The 16,627-nt window shown below is 39.5% G+C and overlaps 1 protein-coding gene across 5 annotated transcripts in view; it reads left to right on the top strand.

Moving 5' to 3' along the window:
* The window catches only part of LOC111156883 (nuclear receptor subfamily 3 group C member 1), a 117,252-nt gene extending 103,549 nt beyond the window's left edge, over positions 1 to 13,703 (top strand). For 4 of the 5 annotated variants that reach the window (XM_022518019.1, XM_022518017.1, XM_022518018.1 and 1 more), the window contains exons 7-9: positions 229 to 359; positions 8,750 to 8,907; positions 9,502 to 13,703. In XM_022518019.1, the coding sequence (XP_022373727.1) occupies positions 229 to 359; positions 8,750 to 8,907; positions 9,502 to 9,654 (442 nt within the window). In that variant the 3' untranslated portion in view covers positions 9,655 to 13,703. Of the gene's footprint in view, positions 1 to 228; positions 368 to 8,749; positions 8,908 to 9,501 lie in introns of those variants that run through there. The other variant, XM_022518020.1, reaches the window with a different exon arrangement.
* The last annotated feature ends 2,924 nt before the right edge of the window (positions 13,704 to 16,627 follow it).

Raw genomic sequence — 16,627 nt, 5'->3', positions numbered from 1 at the left:
AATGAAGTAAAACGATGTATGGCATGTACAACGGAAAACTAATTTCTCCAGCGTAAACTTAGATCCTGTGGATCCAGGAACAAGTTTACTTTTCCAGTTTTCACCTATAGGGAATTAGCATTAATAGCATAAGTTAGATTTTCCTTTGGAAGTTCATAGTTGTGTAAAATAAAACAAGTGTACTTTTCGGGGGTGACTAACTCAAACACTGGTGTTTCTCTTTCACAGGCAGAGAATGAGCCTCCCCTGCATGTATGACCAATGTAAACACATGCTGTTTGTTTCCTCCGAGTTACAGAGGCTGCAGGTCTCTTACGAAGAGTATCTCTGTATGAAGACCTTACTGCTTCTCTCTTCAGGTTGGTAGAACACCTCTTTGCTTCTAAGTATGTTGAAAGTATGAAATAGAAATGTGTAGACGCAAAGGTGTGTTTGTATACATTGCACCCAGTCTACCATTATTTCCTGCTAGTCAGATAACAGAGTTTTCATAAATGTCGAATTTTAAAGGCACAGCCAGTGATACCAAGATTAGTAAGACCGCTAGGCGCCGCGGCGAAACAGAAAAGTATGTCAGTTCCGCCAGAGCTACCGTTCATCCAGAGTGATTCGGTAACACCACTAGGTCGGAAATTAGTTACACGAGGAATAGGACTGAGTCTAGGAAATAATGGGAGAAAAACAGGGCGTACAGAAGGTGTACTTAACGACTGTTAGAGGACTGGCTGATGCAGCGTTGCTGCCGCACTGGGGGCACAGGTATTCAGCAGCAAGCATTTATCGAACAATCTTTGAAGTTTAGATAAAGGGACTGGTATATGAACTTGAGTGAGGCTAGTTGTGGCTGGCAGAGGCATTACTTAGTAAACCTAGAAAGCTTTTGAAAAATACAAAGTCTCTTGTTAGTAAAACGATGGAATTTTCAACAACCAGTAAAAGAAAATGTGTGAACACTTGATGTTATACACTTACAGGTTATTCCAGTAAAACTTAACGTATCAGGTTCGTGTTTATGAGATAGACTTGATGACTGAATACTCCTTTATGTACAAATAAATTTGCAAGGTTTCAAAAAGTCTTTCCATGAGTAACTCTGGTTTCAAAGCTGCCAAATAACTGGAAGGGATGGATATCTATTTCAGCTTTTCCAAGATAGATGTATCACCAATGCTTTCATAGTACCTTTGTTCTCAGAAAACCTAAAGGGAAAGATCATTGCTAGAGACTTTAAGGTTACTAATGCAGCACACTTGTTAAAGGGAGCTTGACGTTATTTGAGTCAAACAGTTAAAATTCTGAACATCATCTCCAAGTACAGATCAGTGCCAAATATGATTATTTGTTTTAAAAAAAAGGTGATTTATATTTTATACATACCACACTCACAGAACTATATGTACTTCTATCATTGCAGAGGATGGGAGAAAGTAAACCAAACTAATATGTATCACTGCTTCCTTTAAAAAAAAAGGCATGGCATCGACAGGGACTAAAATACAAAAATACATACCATAAGATAGAATCAGACTTCTAGTCTGACGGAATACTAGAATAGGTACCCTAACCTCCCACTAAAAAATGCTAGACTAACAGCAGGCAAGAATCCCAGGAGGTTATTAGCTATATTTGGAAGGTATATTTCATAAGTTTAAAGACAGAGGACTAAGAATGGCTGAAAACTTTCCAGAATTGTTGAAAGACACCAACCCCCTGCCCTGTCCAGGCAGCTCAATGAATTTCACATAATATACAAGTAAAATCCAACTGACTGAAAAAAAAAAAAAAAAATCTTCAAAGGAGAAACAATTTAATTACCATGTAGCAGCAGAGAAAATGGAATGATTTTTTTTTTTTTCATAAGCCTAAGGAAAAAAGTATTAGAAAATGAAGGTGGACTTCCAGCTTCAGCTCTGAGAGGTAAACAGCCTGGACACAGCCATTCCCATCCTGAACAAGAAGAAGGTGAAGTGAAAATCAGCAACTTGGATCTGTCCGAGAATTGAGGTCACCAGGCACATGATCACATCAAAATCTTGAGAGTCAGGCAAACACAGAGAAACATAGCCATGATCCCCTTATTGGGGACCGAAGCATCTAGAGCTGGGAACTGGTGGAACACTCACGGTCATTATGATGAATTGCTGGAGAGGGAGGACAAGCTTGAGAAAAACTAAGGGCGTTGTTTTCCCACACTTTCTTGGGGTTTACCTGCAGAAGGCACATAAGGTTCTCACCATGAAGATCACAGAAAGAGCCCCCTGTTTTTGCCTTCTCAGGGAAAATGCTATAAGAGAGCTTTATCTAATCTGAAGGAAAGGGCAGAAAGATCAATGCAGCCCCCTCTCCCTTCCTGTCTCCTGTAAGGGAAGCAGGAGTATGAGGTGGGAGAGGAGATTCAGAAACTCTCCTGAAGGTCATGCCAACACAGATGTCATCCTAAAAGGATAGGATACCCAACACCTAACCACACTGTCAGTAGGGCCCCAGGATAGTAACTGGATTACAGCTGCAGAACACAGCCCTTTGAGAAGGAGTACTCAGGGAAACCCAAAAACAACAGGAGAAAAGCAATAAAAACAGGAAAATAGGTTTCAGTTTCTGTTAAACACCTCTATGACTAACATGAAATATAGCCCAGCTCCTAGCCAGAGTAACATAAAAGCTCACACTAAAAGTGTTATTACGTCCACTCTGACCTAACACTCTCCAGGTTTGAGGGGGGAATGAAAAAGGTATGCAAGCTAAAAGGCAACAAGAAACAGTCTGAAGAGACACACAAGCATCGGACCCAGCTCAGCTAGGACACAGACGTTGTAAATATCAGGGAGTTTAACAAATCCATGATTACTGTGTTAAGGGCTCTAATGGAAAAAGTGAACAACATGCAAGAACACAACGGGTAATGTGAGCAGAGAGGTGGAAACTCTAAGAAAGTGCTAGAGACTAGAAATACTGTAATGGAAATGAAGAATGCTCATCAGTAGACCGGACGCAGCAGAATTGCAAACTCAAACGCAAAGAGAAGGATAAAAACAACACGGAATGGAGAATTCAAGAGCTGGGACACAACGTGTCACATACAAGTAATGGGGACGTAAGAAGTAAAAGAAAGGAATGGAAGAAATACATGAATAATGGCTGAGAATTTTCCAAAATAACAGATGCCAAAACATAGACCCAGGAAGCTTTAAAAACCCCAAGAAATGTACAAATTGCAGAAAACCAAAGACAAAGAAGAAATCTTGAAAAAAGCCAGAGTGGGAAAAAAAACAGCTTACCCATAGTGGGACGAGGATAAAAATGACATCAGAATTCGCATCAGCAACTATGCGCACAGGAGAGGAGCAAAGTGAAATATTTAGTGTTTAAAAAAAACCCTATAATTATGTATACAGTAAAATTATCCTTCAAAAGTGAGGGTGAAATAATGAGTCTCAGAAACAGAGAATTAGTCACTAGAAGATCTGCCCTGAAAAAAATGTTTAAGGAACTTCAGAAGAAATGAAAATGATGCAGTTCAGAAACATGGATCTACAGAAAGGAGAGTATGAGAGGAGGAAACGATGACGGTTTGTTTTTCTTCTGACGTGATCTGATGCTCAGCTGTGGAAGTAATTATAGCAACAGTGCACAAGACGATCATAACATGCGGATGAAGGAAATGTCCAACAGGAGAGAGGACCCGTGCATACTGTTGGCAGGTACCTGCGGTACAGATCAGGTAGAGCGGTCTTGTTTAAAGGAGCTGTAGACCAGTTGTCTTTGTATATGGGGAACTCTAGGGCAAGCCCTGAACACAGATTTAAAAATAAGTAATGACTGATAGACTGAGAGGAGAGAATCTAGAATCATACTAAATGCTCAGCAAAACCCAGAGAAGGTAAGAAAGAAGCAAGGATTACAAAAGAAAGAACCAGGGCAATGAGGAGAAAACAGTTTTAAAAGGGTAGCTCTTAACCCATATCATTCAATAGTCTGACATGTGAATAGTCCTAATGAGCCAGTCATCTTTTTTTTTTTTTTTTTAAATGAAGTTTAAAGGAAAGTTTGCCACCACGGATCCTCAATAAAGTAAGATTAAAGGGTATGCATAGACTAAGGGAAAGGAATCCCATCTCTAAGAAGGAAAAAAGAACAGAGTATAGTAAATACATAGATATGTTTAATATTTATTGTATAAAACAACAGAAGTAGTGTCTTGGAGGATCTACAAAACAGAACTGAAATACGTAAGACCTACACATAAGAAGGGTAGTGTGATAAGAATGCATGTTTAAATTTCAGGGGCACCTGGGTGGCTCACCTGGTTAAGTGTCTACCTTGGGCTCACTCAGGTCATGACGGGATGGAGCCCAGCGTCAGACTCCCTGCTTAGCGGAAGCCTGCTTCTCCCTCTACCTGCAGCTCCCCCTGCTTGTGCTCACACACTCTCTAATAAAATCTTTTAAAAAAATTTTTTCACTAATGATGGCTAAAGATAGGAAGAGTACACAAAGTACCAAGCCACCAAGTTGGGAGGTGGCAGCTGAGACGAACAGGGTAAGGAAAAGCAACCCAAACAAATGAAATGAGGGGGCGAGCATAAACAAATACACAGTCAAGGAAAGTAACAAATGGTGTACCAATAAATTTGTCAGCAATTACATTAAATAAAGAGGAGATAAAAGCCCCAAGGTAAAAGACCCACAAAAAATTCAAGACTGTATTTCCAAAAAAAAAAAAAAAAAAAACAAAAACCCAACTTTATGCTATTGACATGAGAGTATCTAAATAAAGCTACTGAATGACTGAAGTAAAAGGCCATACAGTAACCCAGTGATGGCAGACTTGCACAATAGGGTGTGAAATGGTAAATGTTTTCAGTTTTATATACACTCTGTCATAGCTGCTCAACTCTGCTGCTTGCAGAATGAGCATAGTTGCCAACAACACAAAAAGAATAGGCATAGTTATGTCCCAACAGAACTTAGTTTACAATCACAGGCTGTTAGTGAGACTAGGTCACTGGTCATGGTACTGACCACTGTTTTAAAGCTGTGGCAGCTACTTTTATTATCAGCACAGACTTTAAAGTGGGAAAAAAAAACAAACAGCTCTTTATTTAAACATACTCTTTACATAAAGCATTCTACTTAGCAGGAAAGTAATTCTAAGTATATGGCTTAACCACGTGAAGCAACAATTCATGGAGCTACAAGGATAATTAGGGGTAATTTGGGATAGATGAAATTCTTTTAAACATTAGCAATGAAAAGGGCTTCTCCTGTCGCTATTTTTATTTATTTTTTTCCTGTCACTATTTTTAAAATTCAGGTAACAAGCAGGAAAAAAATTATCGATAAACAATTAGTGAAAACATCATTACTACTGTCTTAAATATTAAAACGTAATTAGGTTATCTGTAATATATTAACCCATTTTTAACATGGTAAGCCACTCTTGTAAGTAGCCTTTGTTTTCACAGTAATACTGCCATCTTCACTAGTGCCAAGTATTGCTTCATAGAATCAGAACTTTTTCATATGTGCTTCTTGGCCTAACCCTAGTCAAAATCCAGGGAGAGTGATATACCACATTATATGAATTTTCTTTTAATTTTGTTAATCAACAGATGCAGAAAAAGCATCTAATAAAATTCAACATCTATTTATGATAAAAACTTTCAACAAAATGAGTATAGAGGGAACCTACCTCAGCATAATACAGGCCATATATGACTAACATGTATAGCTAACATCATACTCAGTGGTGAAAAGCTGAAAGCTTTCCCTGTAAGATCAGGAATAAGACTAGGATATCTACTGTCATCACTTTTATTCAACACAGTATTAAGGTTCTAGGCAGAGCAATTACACAAAAAATAAAAGGCATTCAAATCTAAAAGGACTAAATGAAACTGTCTCAGCAGATTCTTAAAGACTCCACAAAAAGACAATTGGAATAAACAAATATAGTAAAGATACAGGATACAAAATCATATGCAAAAATCTGTTGCAGTTCTATACACTAATAATGAACTACCAGAAAGAGAAATTAAGAATATAACTCCATTTACATTTGCATCAAAAATGATAAAATATCTAGGAATAAAATGTATCCAAGGATGTAAAAGAACTATACACTGAAAACTCTAAGACACTGATGAGAGAAATTAAACATGACAGAAATAAATGGAAAGATATTCCACATTCATGGATTGGAAGAATATGGTCAAAATGTCCATATTTCCAAAAGCAATCTACAGATTCAACGCAGTCCCTCTTAAAATTCCAAGGACATTTTTCAAAGACTAACTCTAAATTCTGTATGGAACTATATAAATTAGACCCAGAATAGCCAAAGAAACCTAGAGAATGAAGAACAAAGCTAGAGGCATCACATGTCTTGGCTTCAAACTATATTACAAAGTTGACGTCCTAAAAACAATACAGTGCCAGCATAAAAACAGACACACAGTTCAATGGAGAGATTAGACACCACAGACAAAAACCCAGACGTAGACAGTCAATTAATTTACAACAAAGTAGCCAAGAGTGTACAACGGGGAAAGAACAGTCTCTTCAGTAAATGGTGCTGGGAAAAATGGACAGCCATATGCAAAAGACTGAAAGTGGACCATTACCTTATACCATACACAAAAATTAACCCAAAAATGAATCAAAGACTTGAACGTAAGACCTGAAATTATAAAAACTCCTTGAAGAAAACAGAGGCAGTAAGCTCTTTAACATCAGTCTTGGCGATCCCTTTTTATTTTTTTAAGATTTTATTTATTTATTGGGCAGACAGAGATCACAAGTAGGCAGAGAGAGAGGAGGAAGCAGGCTCCCTGCTGAGCAGAGAGCCCGATGCGGGGCTCCATCCCAGGACCCTGGGATCATGACCTGAGCCGAAGGCAAAGACTTTAACCCACTGAGCCACCCAGGCAGCCCGGCAATCACTTTCTTAATCCAGCACCAAAAGCAAAGGCCAGAAAAGTAAAAAAACAACAACAAAAACAAAAAAAAAACCAGCCTGGTACCAGCTCTAACTATAAAGCTTCCTCACAGCAAAGAAAATGATCAACAAAATGAAAAGGCAGTCTACAATATGGGAGAAAATACTTGCAAATCCTGACTGGCCAACAGGCACATGAAAAGGTGCTCATCATTAATAGTGATTAACAGGGAAATGCAAATCAAAGCCACATCTCATCTCCCATCTATTAGAATGTCTGTTACCAAAAAGACAAGAAATAAGGGTTAACAGGGGTGTGGAGAAGAGGGAACTCTGCACACTGCTGGTAGGAATGCAAACTGGTGCAGCCACTGTGGAAAACAGTATAGATGTTCCTCAAGAAGTTAAAAATAGGACTACTGCATGACCCCATAATTCTACTTCTGGGCATTTGCCCACAGAAAATGAAAACACTAACTCAAAAAATATATGTAGCCTCATATTCATGGCATAACTATTTACAATAACCAAGACTCGGAAACAGCCGAAGTGACCATCTACGGATGAATGGATAAAGATGGGATATATACGGTATATACGGTGTCTATACATAGTCACTTGAGTATTACTCCACCACTGAAAGGAGTACCATCTTGCCACTCGCGACAACACGGAGGGGCCTTGAGGGCATTAGGCTAAGTGAAGTAAGCCGTTCAGAGGAAGGCAAGTACAAGTAAGTGTAGAATCCCACTTACACATGGACTCTAAAAACAAACAAGGAGACAGGCTCGTTTGCACAGAGAACAGACTGGTGGTCTCCAGAGGAGGGTGGATTGGAAGGTGGGAGAAAGGGGATTAAAAAGGGCAGACTTCCAGGCGTAAAATAAGTAAGTCATGTGGATGTCATGCGCAGCATGGTGATTGTAGTTATTAGTACTATATGTTCTATGTGTGAAAGTCGCTGAGAGTGAATTTCAAACATTTCATTGCAAGAAGAATTATGTTTAATATGGGGGGATGGGTGTTAACTATAGATGTGTTGTGACCATTTTGCAATGTATACAAATATAAAAAAAATTCAGTGAGAAAGGGTAGGAGACACAGCTCAGGCAGGTTATACTCAAATCCACAGGGAAGTAAGAATTAAAACCTCTTGCTCCTAAAGCCAGTGCTTTTCCTAAATTCTAGCATTTTCTAAGATGTCAGCAACAAGGAAGTAAAGTTTGGGAGACAACATGCTCCCCTCCCTAGAAAGTACCTGATTTGGGCTCTGACAAAGCCCGAAAACCAGTAATCTGCCTAACTTTGTATTAGCCGTTAGCTTTGCTTCCATTTTGACCAAATCCTTTTTTCCTTAACCATTAACACAGAACCAGAGTTCTAGGAGCACATTTTGAAAAATTTGGCCACGTACAAAAGTCAGTCTTTGCAGCATTCACGGGCAACATCATTAATCTTCTGTTCATAGTCCTTCTCGCTAGTACCAGTTTCTGAAGAGTAGTGTAAAACAACGGACTTGATACTAGATTTATAACCTAGAATCCATAAGGTACTTTCTAAGTACATCAGGGAAGGCAGAATCGTGCTCCCCCAGGCAAGGCATGACTCCAGGTAAAATCCTCCAGTTTTCTATTATCCCCTCATCTCTCTTGCCTCTACTGTCCTGATCTTGTAAAGTGCTTGTATTTCCATGGAATGTGTTCAGAGTGTAAATACAACGGACATCAGGAAGTGTAGCGTCATAACAAATGCCCTACGGGCGCACAGGCGGAGTTACCGCGACAAAACACTTGACAACATCTTAACCTTTTAGTTCCTAAGGAAGGTTTGAAGAGCCAAGAGCTATTTGATGAAATTCGAATGACCTACATCAAAGAGCTGGGAAAAGCCATTGTGAAGAGGGAAGGGAACTCCAGCCAGAACTGGCAGCGCTTTTACCAACTGACAAAGCTCTTGGACTCCATGCACGACGTAAGTGTCAGACCGAAGTCCCCACGTCCGGAACACTGTCTAGAACGCTGGGTTAATTATACTTACATGCAATCTGATTAACTGATTATATGTAACGATACAGCAACAGTTTCAGTTTTGTTTTGATTTTTTTCCTGTTGGCGGACTTTGGTGATGGTTGGAGTTCGCCTTGTCAGCCTCAGTTTGGCACATGTTTCTCCTAGGGGCAGTGATGAAAGATCGTTTCATCTAGTCATGTGCATAGACTATCATGAGGCCAGTGCAGAATTTAATAGCAATGTCAATGTCAAATTCCCTGGTTTTATAGGACTAATCAATTAAATTAGCATATGTCCTTCATTTATTATTATATTAGAGTTCACCGTGACGCACTGACGGCCGTGTAATTCTATATACAATTCTAAAGAATCCAAAACGTGCCTGGTACCCGAATGTCCACTTTGTTTAACCAAACTTTTTTATCTGGTGGATTCCAGCAAAGATTGCTATATTCTAGATCAAATGTATTTTCTGAATTAGCGGCCAAAAAGCACAAGATGTTCCTACTAGTAAGTTTTTAAGAAGAATCGTTTGTGTTTTTTTTTTCTCTTGCAGGTGGTTGAAAATCTCCTTAACTTTTGCTTCCAAACATTTTTGGATAAGAACATGAGTATTGAATTCCCAGAGATGTTGGCTGAAATCATCACCAATCAGATACCAAAATATTCAAGTGGAAATATCAAAAAACTTCTATTTCATCAAAAATGACTGCCTTAACAAGAAAGGTTGCCTTAAAGAAAGTTGAATTTATAGTTTTTATTGTACAAACTATCAATTTGTCCTGTAGCGGTTTTGCTGTTTCATTTTTTTCCTTTCTGTTTTTGTCTGGTCTTTGTTTTCGTTTCGTTTCATTTTAAATACGCACTACATGTGGTTTATAGAGGGCCAAGGCTTGGCAACAGAAACAGGTGAGCCATCGCTTGTAAGTGGTGGGAAGAGTAGAGAGTGATAGATAGTTGGTGGATCCCAGAAATTGGCTGCAGTCATGGGGGGTGATCGCCACTGTCAGGGAAGGATGGCACCTAAACCGCCAGTGCCCGAAGTCTGTGTGACAAACTTTCTGCTCATACTTTTCACAGTTGGCTGGACAAAATTTTCTAGACTTTTTGTTGGTGTATTTTCCCCTGTATAGTTAGGATAGCATTTTTTGATTTATGCATGGAAACCTGAAAAAAAGTTTACAAGTATATATCAGAAAAGGGAAGTTGTGCCTTTTATAGCTATTACTGTCTGGTTTTAACAATTTCCTTTATATTCAGTGAACTACGCTTGCTCATTTTTTCTTACATAATTTTTGTATTCAAGTTATTGTACAGCTGTTTAAGATGGGCAGCTAGTTCATAGCTTTCCTAAACAAACTCTAAACATTAATCTTCTGTGTGAAAATGGGTTGGTGCTTCTAACCTGATGGCACTTAGCTATCAGAAGACCACAAAAATTGACTCATATCTCCAGTATTCTTGTCAAAAAAGCTCATATTTTGTATATATCTGCTTCAGTGGAGAATTCTCTAGGTTGTGCAAATTAACCGTCCTAACTGGAGGAGAGCGCCTAGTCCAGTGACCTGCTCGGTAAAATGATGGTTGCAAATGACTAATTTAAAAACAAAAAACCAACCAAACAAAAAACTACCAAGAGGCCCTGTTTGCACTTAATGCCCTATCTCTGCTATGGCTAGATGGCAAGAAAGTCAGCCAACGATCGTTCAGGACCTTTTGTTGTAGTTTGTATAAGTTCTTAAAAAAGTCAGGATTCCAGATAACCAGCTGAGACACAGCTGAGAGATTTGAATCAGACCAAGTATTTCCTCTCACTCAACTTGACCCCCCCCAAATAAATTTCCAATTAGCAAGCGTAGCCAGATACCCATTTTCACATTCCCATCCATCACCAATTGGTCTCTCTTTCCTGGCAGTGCAGGAAAGCTCAGCTACTGATTTTTGTGATTTCGAACTGTCAGACTTCCATGTTTGTATGACTACACGTGCCTCTTATCCCTCCGTGTGCCATAGAGTTTAACAAAAGTCTTGTGAACTCCTCCTCACTGTTGAGAATGATCATTTTAAACAAAATAGAAGCTGTAGTAGCCCTTTTTGTGTGCACCTTACCAACTTTCTGTAAACTCAAAACTTGTATTTACTAAGCCACAAGAAATCTGATTTCTATTCAAGGTGGCCAAATTATTTGTGTAATAGAAAACTGAAAATCTAATATTAAAAATATGAAACTTCTAATATATTTTTATATTTAGTTATAGTTTCAGATATATATCATATTGGTATTCACTAATCTGGGAAGGGAAGGGCTACTGCAGCTTTACATGCAATTTATTAAAATGATTGTAAAATAGCTTGTATAGTGTAAAATAAGAATGATTTTTAGATGAGATTGTTTTATCACGACATGTTATATATTTTTTGTAGGGGTCAAAGAAATGTCGATGGATAACCAATATGATTTATAGTGCGTGCAAGCATTCATACAGGCAGCAGTGGTCTCAGAAACGCCACAGGTTTGCTCTAGGGGAAGGGGGACATGGAGACCGGCCCCTGTGTGCCACGAAGGCTGCCGAGGCTCCGTCCCATTCAGATCACAGAGCAAGTCATCCTCTGCCTCCCACGGTGGGCGATTGCCCTCCTCATTCCCACAGTCAGTCTGTCCAGTCTGTCCACCCAGGTGTGTGGGTGGAGTCTCCCCTGGCTCAAGTGTGCAATTGGGGGGGGCAGAGAGGTGGTGCCCGCCGGCCCACCCCCTCCCAGAGCTCCCTCATAGCAGGGCTACTTTCCCACAGAGCACAGAACCCCTCCAGCAGTGAGGTCCACACAGGGGTTTCAGGACTTTGGCAATAAGACGCGTAGAGGTACCAGCAGTCTGTAAATAGTGCAAAATCCCATAGGTCGCCAAGTAATACACTAATTCCTTTCTATCCTGCTAGAGGTGATTTCCAAACAAATGAGTACATGTTTGTTTCCTTTGGATGCTTTTTTGAATGTTATTTGTTATTTTTCAGTATTTGGAGAAATTATTTAATAAAAAATGTAATCATTTGCTTTTTGAATGCTCTCTAAAAGGGAATGTTCCTTTTGTAATGGTTTAAATTGATCTCAAAGTATTTTAAGATGGTTTGTAACCCAGAAGGATGTGAAATTTTTGGTGCCTAAGAAATACCGCTCGGATATTATTATCAATGACAGTGTTAAGTTCCAAAAAGAGTTTCTGGAAGGTAAATTATTCTTCATTTATGGAATGGTAAATGGTTAAAACCAGAAAGCACATCACATGTTACTCTTATTTTAGTCCCAACTTCAGTTCTCAAAAAAATAGAGCTCAGTGAAAAAAAGAGACGTGGACTTGGTCAAAAGTAAATCAACTGACATTTGTAAAACTAGGAGGCTGTATCCTACATGGAAAAGAAGTTGTGCCCTTGTGAAATAAGTGGGAAAGAAGAAGGTTATCTTAGCTGTGTTTGAGTAGAGTTACAATTTAAGTGAGAAAAGATCTGGTGCTACTGGAAAGCAGCTTCATTTTCTATGTAGGTGGTGTCTTGCCATCCCAAACGAAGTTTGTAGCAACTTCAGGGAGACTTGGCAACATGCCAAGGTGACTTACAGCAAATCCTGAAAAGCATTTTTAATTACTGGTGGAAAAATGTGTCCTTCTCAGTGTTTTTAGGCCTTGCTGGGGGACACCATAGAAGTGCTTGTCTAAAACTCTGGCAGGGGAACCTGAAAGGGCATCTACCTTCTGGAGAAGGGGGGTAAAAAAGGACACCCTAAAAGGAATGCTAACACGACTTGTGTGTGAAGAGCTTGAAAGCGTCAGGTGAGCTCCGGGTGTGCGTGCAAAGGAAAGCCGACCTTGCTTCAGAACTCCGGGGTGGGGGTTGGGGGGGGGAAGTGCAGTTTTACCCACCTAAACCATCTCTTCTCCATTAGTCTTAGCTTAGTTTTGTGTTTAATACCATAAACGACATCACTGTGGAATGAACAGTAAGATTAGACCGTGGTCTGTCAAAACTCAAGAACCCCGGCAGCCCTCAGCGAGATTTCCAGGGTTGGCCGGTCACCCTCAAGACTGTAGCTGTAAATGAATGTGTTTTCATGTGCCTGGTTTGAGAGTTGGATGGGAGAAGAGTGTAAGGAGGACACTTTAACCACTTTGAATGGAAGTTGCATCATTTTCCAGACTGTGATCAGTCAGCCTGGTCCACCAGAGATTAGTGACCAGGTTTTCAGGAAAGGATTAGCTTCTCTCTAGAAAATGCCTGAAAGAAGGATTTTATTTTCTGACGAAAAGCTGTATGAAAATACCCTCCTCAAATAATTTGCTTAACTACATATAGACTCAAGTGTGTCAATATTCTATTTTGTATATTAAACAAATGCTATATAATGGGGACAAATCTATATTATACTGTGTATGGCATTATTAAGAAGCTTTTTCATTATTTTTTATCACAGTAATTTTAAAATGTGTAAAAATTAAAACCAGTGACTCCTGTTTAAAAATAAAAGTTGTAGTTTTTTATTCATGCTGAATAATAATCTGTAGTTTAAAAAAAATGTCTTTTTACCTACACAGTGAAATGTCAGACTGTAAAATCTTGTGTGGAAATGTTTAACTTTTATTTTTCATTTAAATTTGCTGTTCTGGTAATACCAAACCACACATTTGTATTGAATTGGCAGTAAATGTTAGTTAGCCGTTTATAGCAATGCCAAATATGGAGAAACATCATAATAAAAAAAAATCTGCTTTTTCATTACGTGACTCCAACATGCTTTTGTAGAACTCAGTGCAGTTCCAATTTTCCTACCTTTTTTTCTCCTTCTTCTATTGAAGGCAGAGTTATCACTTCAGGCAACTTTTAAGACACTGAAATGGACACTGACATGTCAATGGCTAAAGGGGCGGAAATCCCAAGTGAGCTTCACCCCGCCTCCAGAGACACCGACCATCCCGTCCACACCTCAGACAGTCCTATGCCAATTCCTGCAAAGGGTCTGAAGGCAAGGAAGAACCCACTCCCGAGGTTCTCCTACTCTATCAGTCTTTATCACGAAAAGTGACATTTTATGTTAACAGATGTTATCTAGCCAAAATTCTTGCCTCAACCTAAATTCTTCCTCCCAGAGAAGAGCATACTTAGTACTTGCGGCAGCACAGAGGCACAGTATAAACCCTAAAGACGGAAGGTGCTCACGTGGTAAACCAGCTCGTCTATACAACCTCTTGAGTATTTCCCCAAAGTACCTCTGTGTTCAGGTTAGATCCACGGACTGGATGATATCACAGACAAACTTTCCTATGAATACTCTTTTCTCCACCACTGACTTCCTTTACCAAGAAAAAAGGCATTATGATTTAAAAACCAGATCTGCCTTAGTCATCATAAGTATACCAAGCGTTTGCTACATACCTGGTTCACTAGGTGATAAATACTGAAGAAACAGTAGATAGAGTAAAATACTATCTCTACCCTCAGTTAGAACACGTGATTGGAAAAGTGTGTCTAGCGAACCATCCTAGCACTTGGCGCTGCAGAGGCCCCGGTCCAGCAGCAGCGTGCGCACACGGCACTGCCTCAGTGTCCCCGGCAAGTAGCAGAGCTAAAGAACACCCTCACGCACATCACACCAGCGAGTCCTCACCCAGAGCACGCATGAAATGAGAACACATGTGGAGGAAGATACTAACTCCATTTATAAAAAGGGAAATGGGCTCAGAGTTTAAACAACTGGTTCAGAACCACTAACGCTCATTTTTCTGAGGTTTGAAGGGAAAGTCTCTATAATGAAGCCATGTATCCCATGTCTGAGAACATGCCTCTTGGCCACAAGCCTCCCAGGGAACTGATTTTGTTTTTCTGTTCTTAGATTAATGTTTTACATTTACTGAGCATTCACCCAAGTGCAGGGCATCATATTTCAATACATTATCTCATTTAACTTAGCAAAGCTACAAATCAGCAATGTGAAACGCTCCTCACAAGTGCTGTCAACTACCATGATTACCTTCATTGCGTTTATATAAGGAAATGGGGGCTTACAGAACTGAGTTCCTTGCCTAGGGTCGCAAAGCTTTGAAATAGTTAAACAGAATCTTAAAAAAAAACACAAAACAAAAAACACTGGGCATCTGGCTCCAGAGTTCGTGTTCTTAAGCACTACTGAGAAATTATTAATATGAATCTCCTAACTAGATTAGAAGGACCCATACGGAGCATTCTGTGTCAGGCCTTGTGACATGATCTCGTTTTAATCTAATCCTTTCTGCTACCATGTCAATTTTGAGTTAGACATTGAACAATGATATTTCCTTCTCCTGAACGCATGTGTCCTAGCCCCTGGGGATGTTGCTGGTCAAAACCAGTGACTGCCCAGAGATGATAATATACTTGACTTTGTCAAATATCCAAAAAGGAACCTGTCTCATCAACAGCCACAGGAAAATCAACCAACATTTCTTCAAGGGATGGGGTGGGGGCACATGGGCTACATTCACCCTGAAGAACAAAGTTGCTTACAAAGGAAGACTGAGGCAGGTCAACAGAGGAATCATGTATGCACACTGCAAATTAGCCAGAAGCTTTTCTAGGATTCTTAAAGTGTCACTGTCTCAAGTCCTGTCTCAGTGCACATGCGGCTGTGCCAGAAATAAGAATCAGGGCCATCGAAGACTATTAGGATTGTTGGCTAGAATTATAAGGAACTGAGATGAGAATAAAACTCTCCAAAACAGAGAAACGGGGAGAGTGTGCATAAAAATCAAATAATGGTTCACACAAGATGAGGCTGTGCTGTAATTCTCTCCTGATGAGTTTCATGGCCCACTATGTGGCGGGCATGCTAGATAAGTGAATTTAAAGACCACAAAGGCAATACTAAAACTTCAAGGTGAGGTTTCTGCCCCTAAGGAATCAAAGATGGCAGCCACATGGCTCATCAGTTCTACTCCTTTGTGTCTACTCAAAAGCAATGAAAATGTGCACACATGACGTGCATGCGAATAGTCACAGCAGCACTATTCATAATAGCCCTGAAGTGCAAACACCCCAGTGATGAAGACATAAACAAAATGTGATATATCCATACCAGAGAACACAGCCATAAGAAAGTGACATAATGCATGCTCTAACATGGGTGAACCTCAAAATCAGTATGCTGAGTAAAAAGTCAAACACAAAAGACCCCATGTGACTTGATTTCACTCATACAGGATACAGAAGCAGATACAGAAGCAGATCAAAGGTTGCATGGTGCTTGGGGATGGCGACAGGGCATGGGTGACAGTAGGCATGAGGGAACTTTATAGGGAGATGGAAGTGTTCTAAAACTGGATTATACTGATGGTTGCACAACCCAGTAAACGTAATAAAAATTTTATGCGATTGAGAGAAAACTCTGTGGCATGTATGTTATCTCTATGTTTAAATAATTTTTTTAATATATAACAGGCCGACAAGCAAATGTATAGCTTCCATTTGCATTAGAAGCCAGTATGAAGTACTTTGAATACATAAAGACATATGCAGCTGTTTTTCTGAGAAGCCTACAGAAGAGGTTTTCATTGTGCTGGGTGTTCAAGGATCAATTAAAGTTCATAGCACAAACAAGGGCTTACTCGGTAGTAATAGATTTTCCCAATATTTTTTTCAGAATATATAATTTTACTTATGGTC

The sequence above is a fragment of the Enhydra lutris genome, unplaced genomic scaffold (genome assembly GCF_002288905.1).
Source record: "Enhydra lutris kenyoni isolate GAN:26980312 unplaced genomic scaffold, ASM228890v2 scaffoldscaffold50, whole genome shotgun sequence".
NCBI classification, from domain to species: Eukaryota; Metazoa; Chordata; class Mammalia; order Carnivora; family Mustelidae; genus Enhydra; species Enhydra lutris.
Note: the sequence above shows the minus strand (reverse complement) of the source record. Positions and strands in the feature narration are given on the sequence as shown.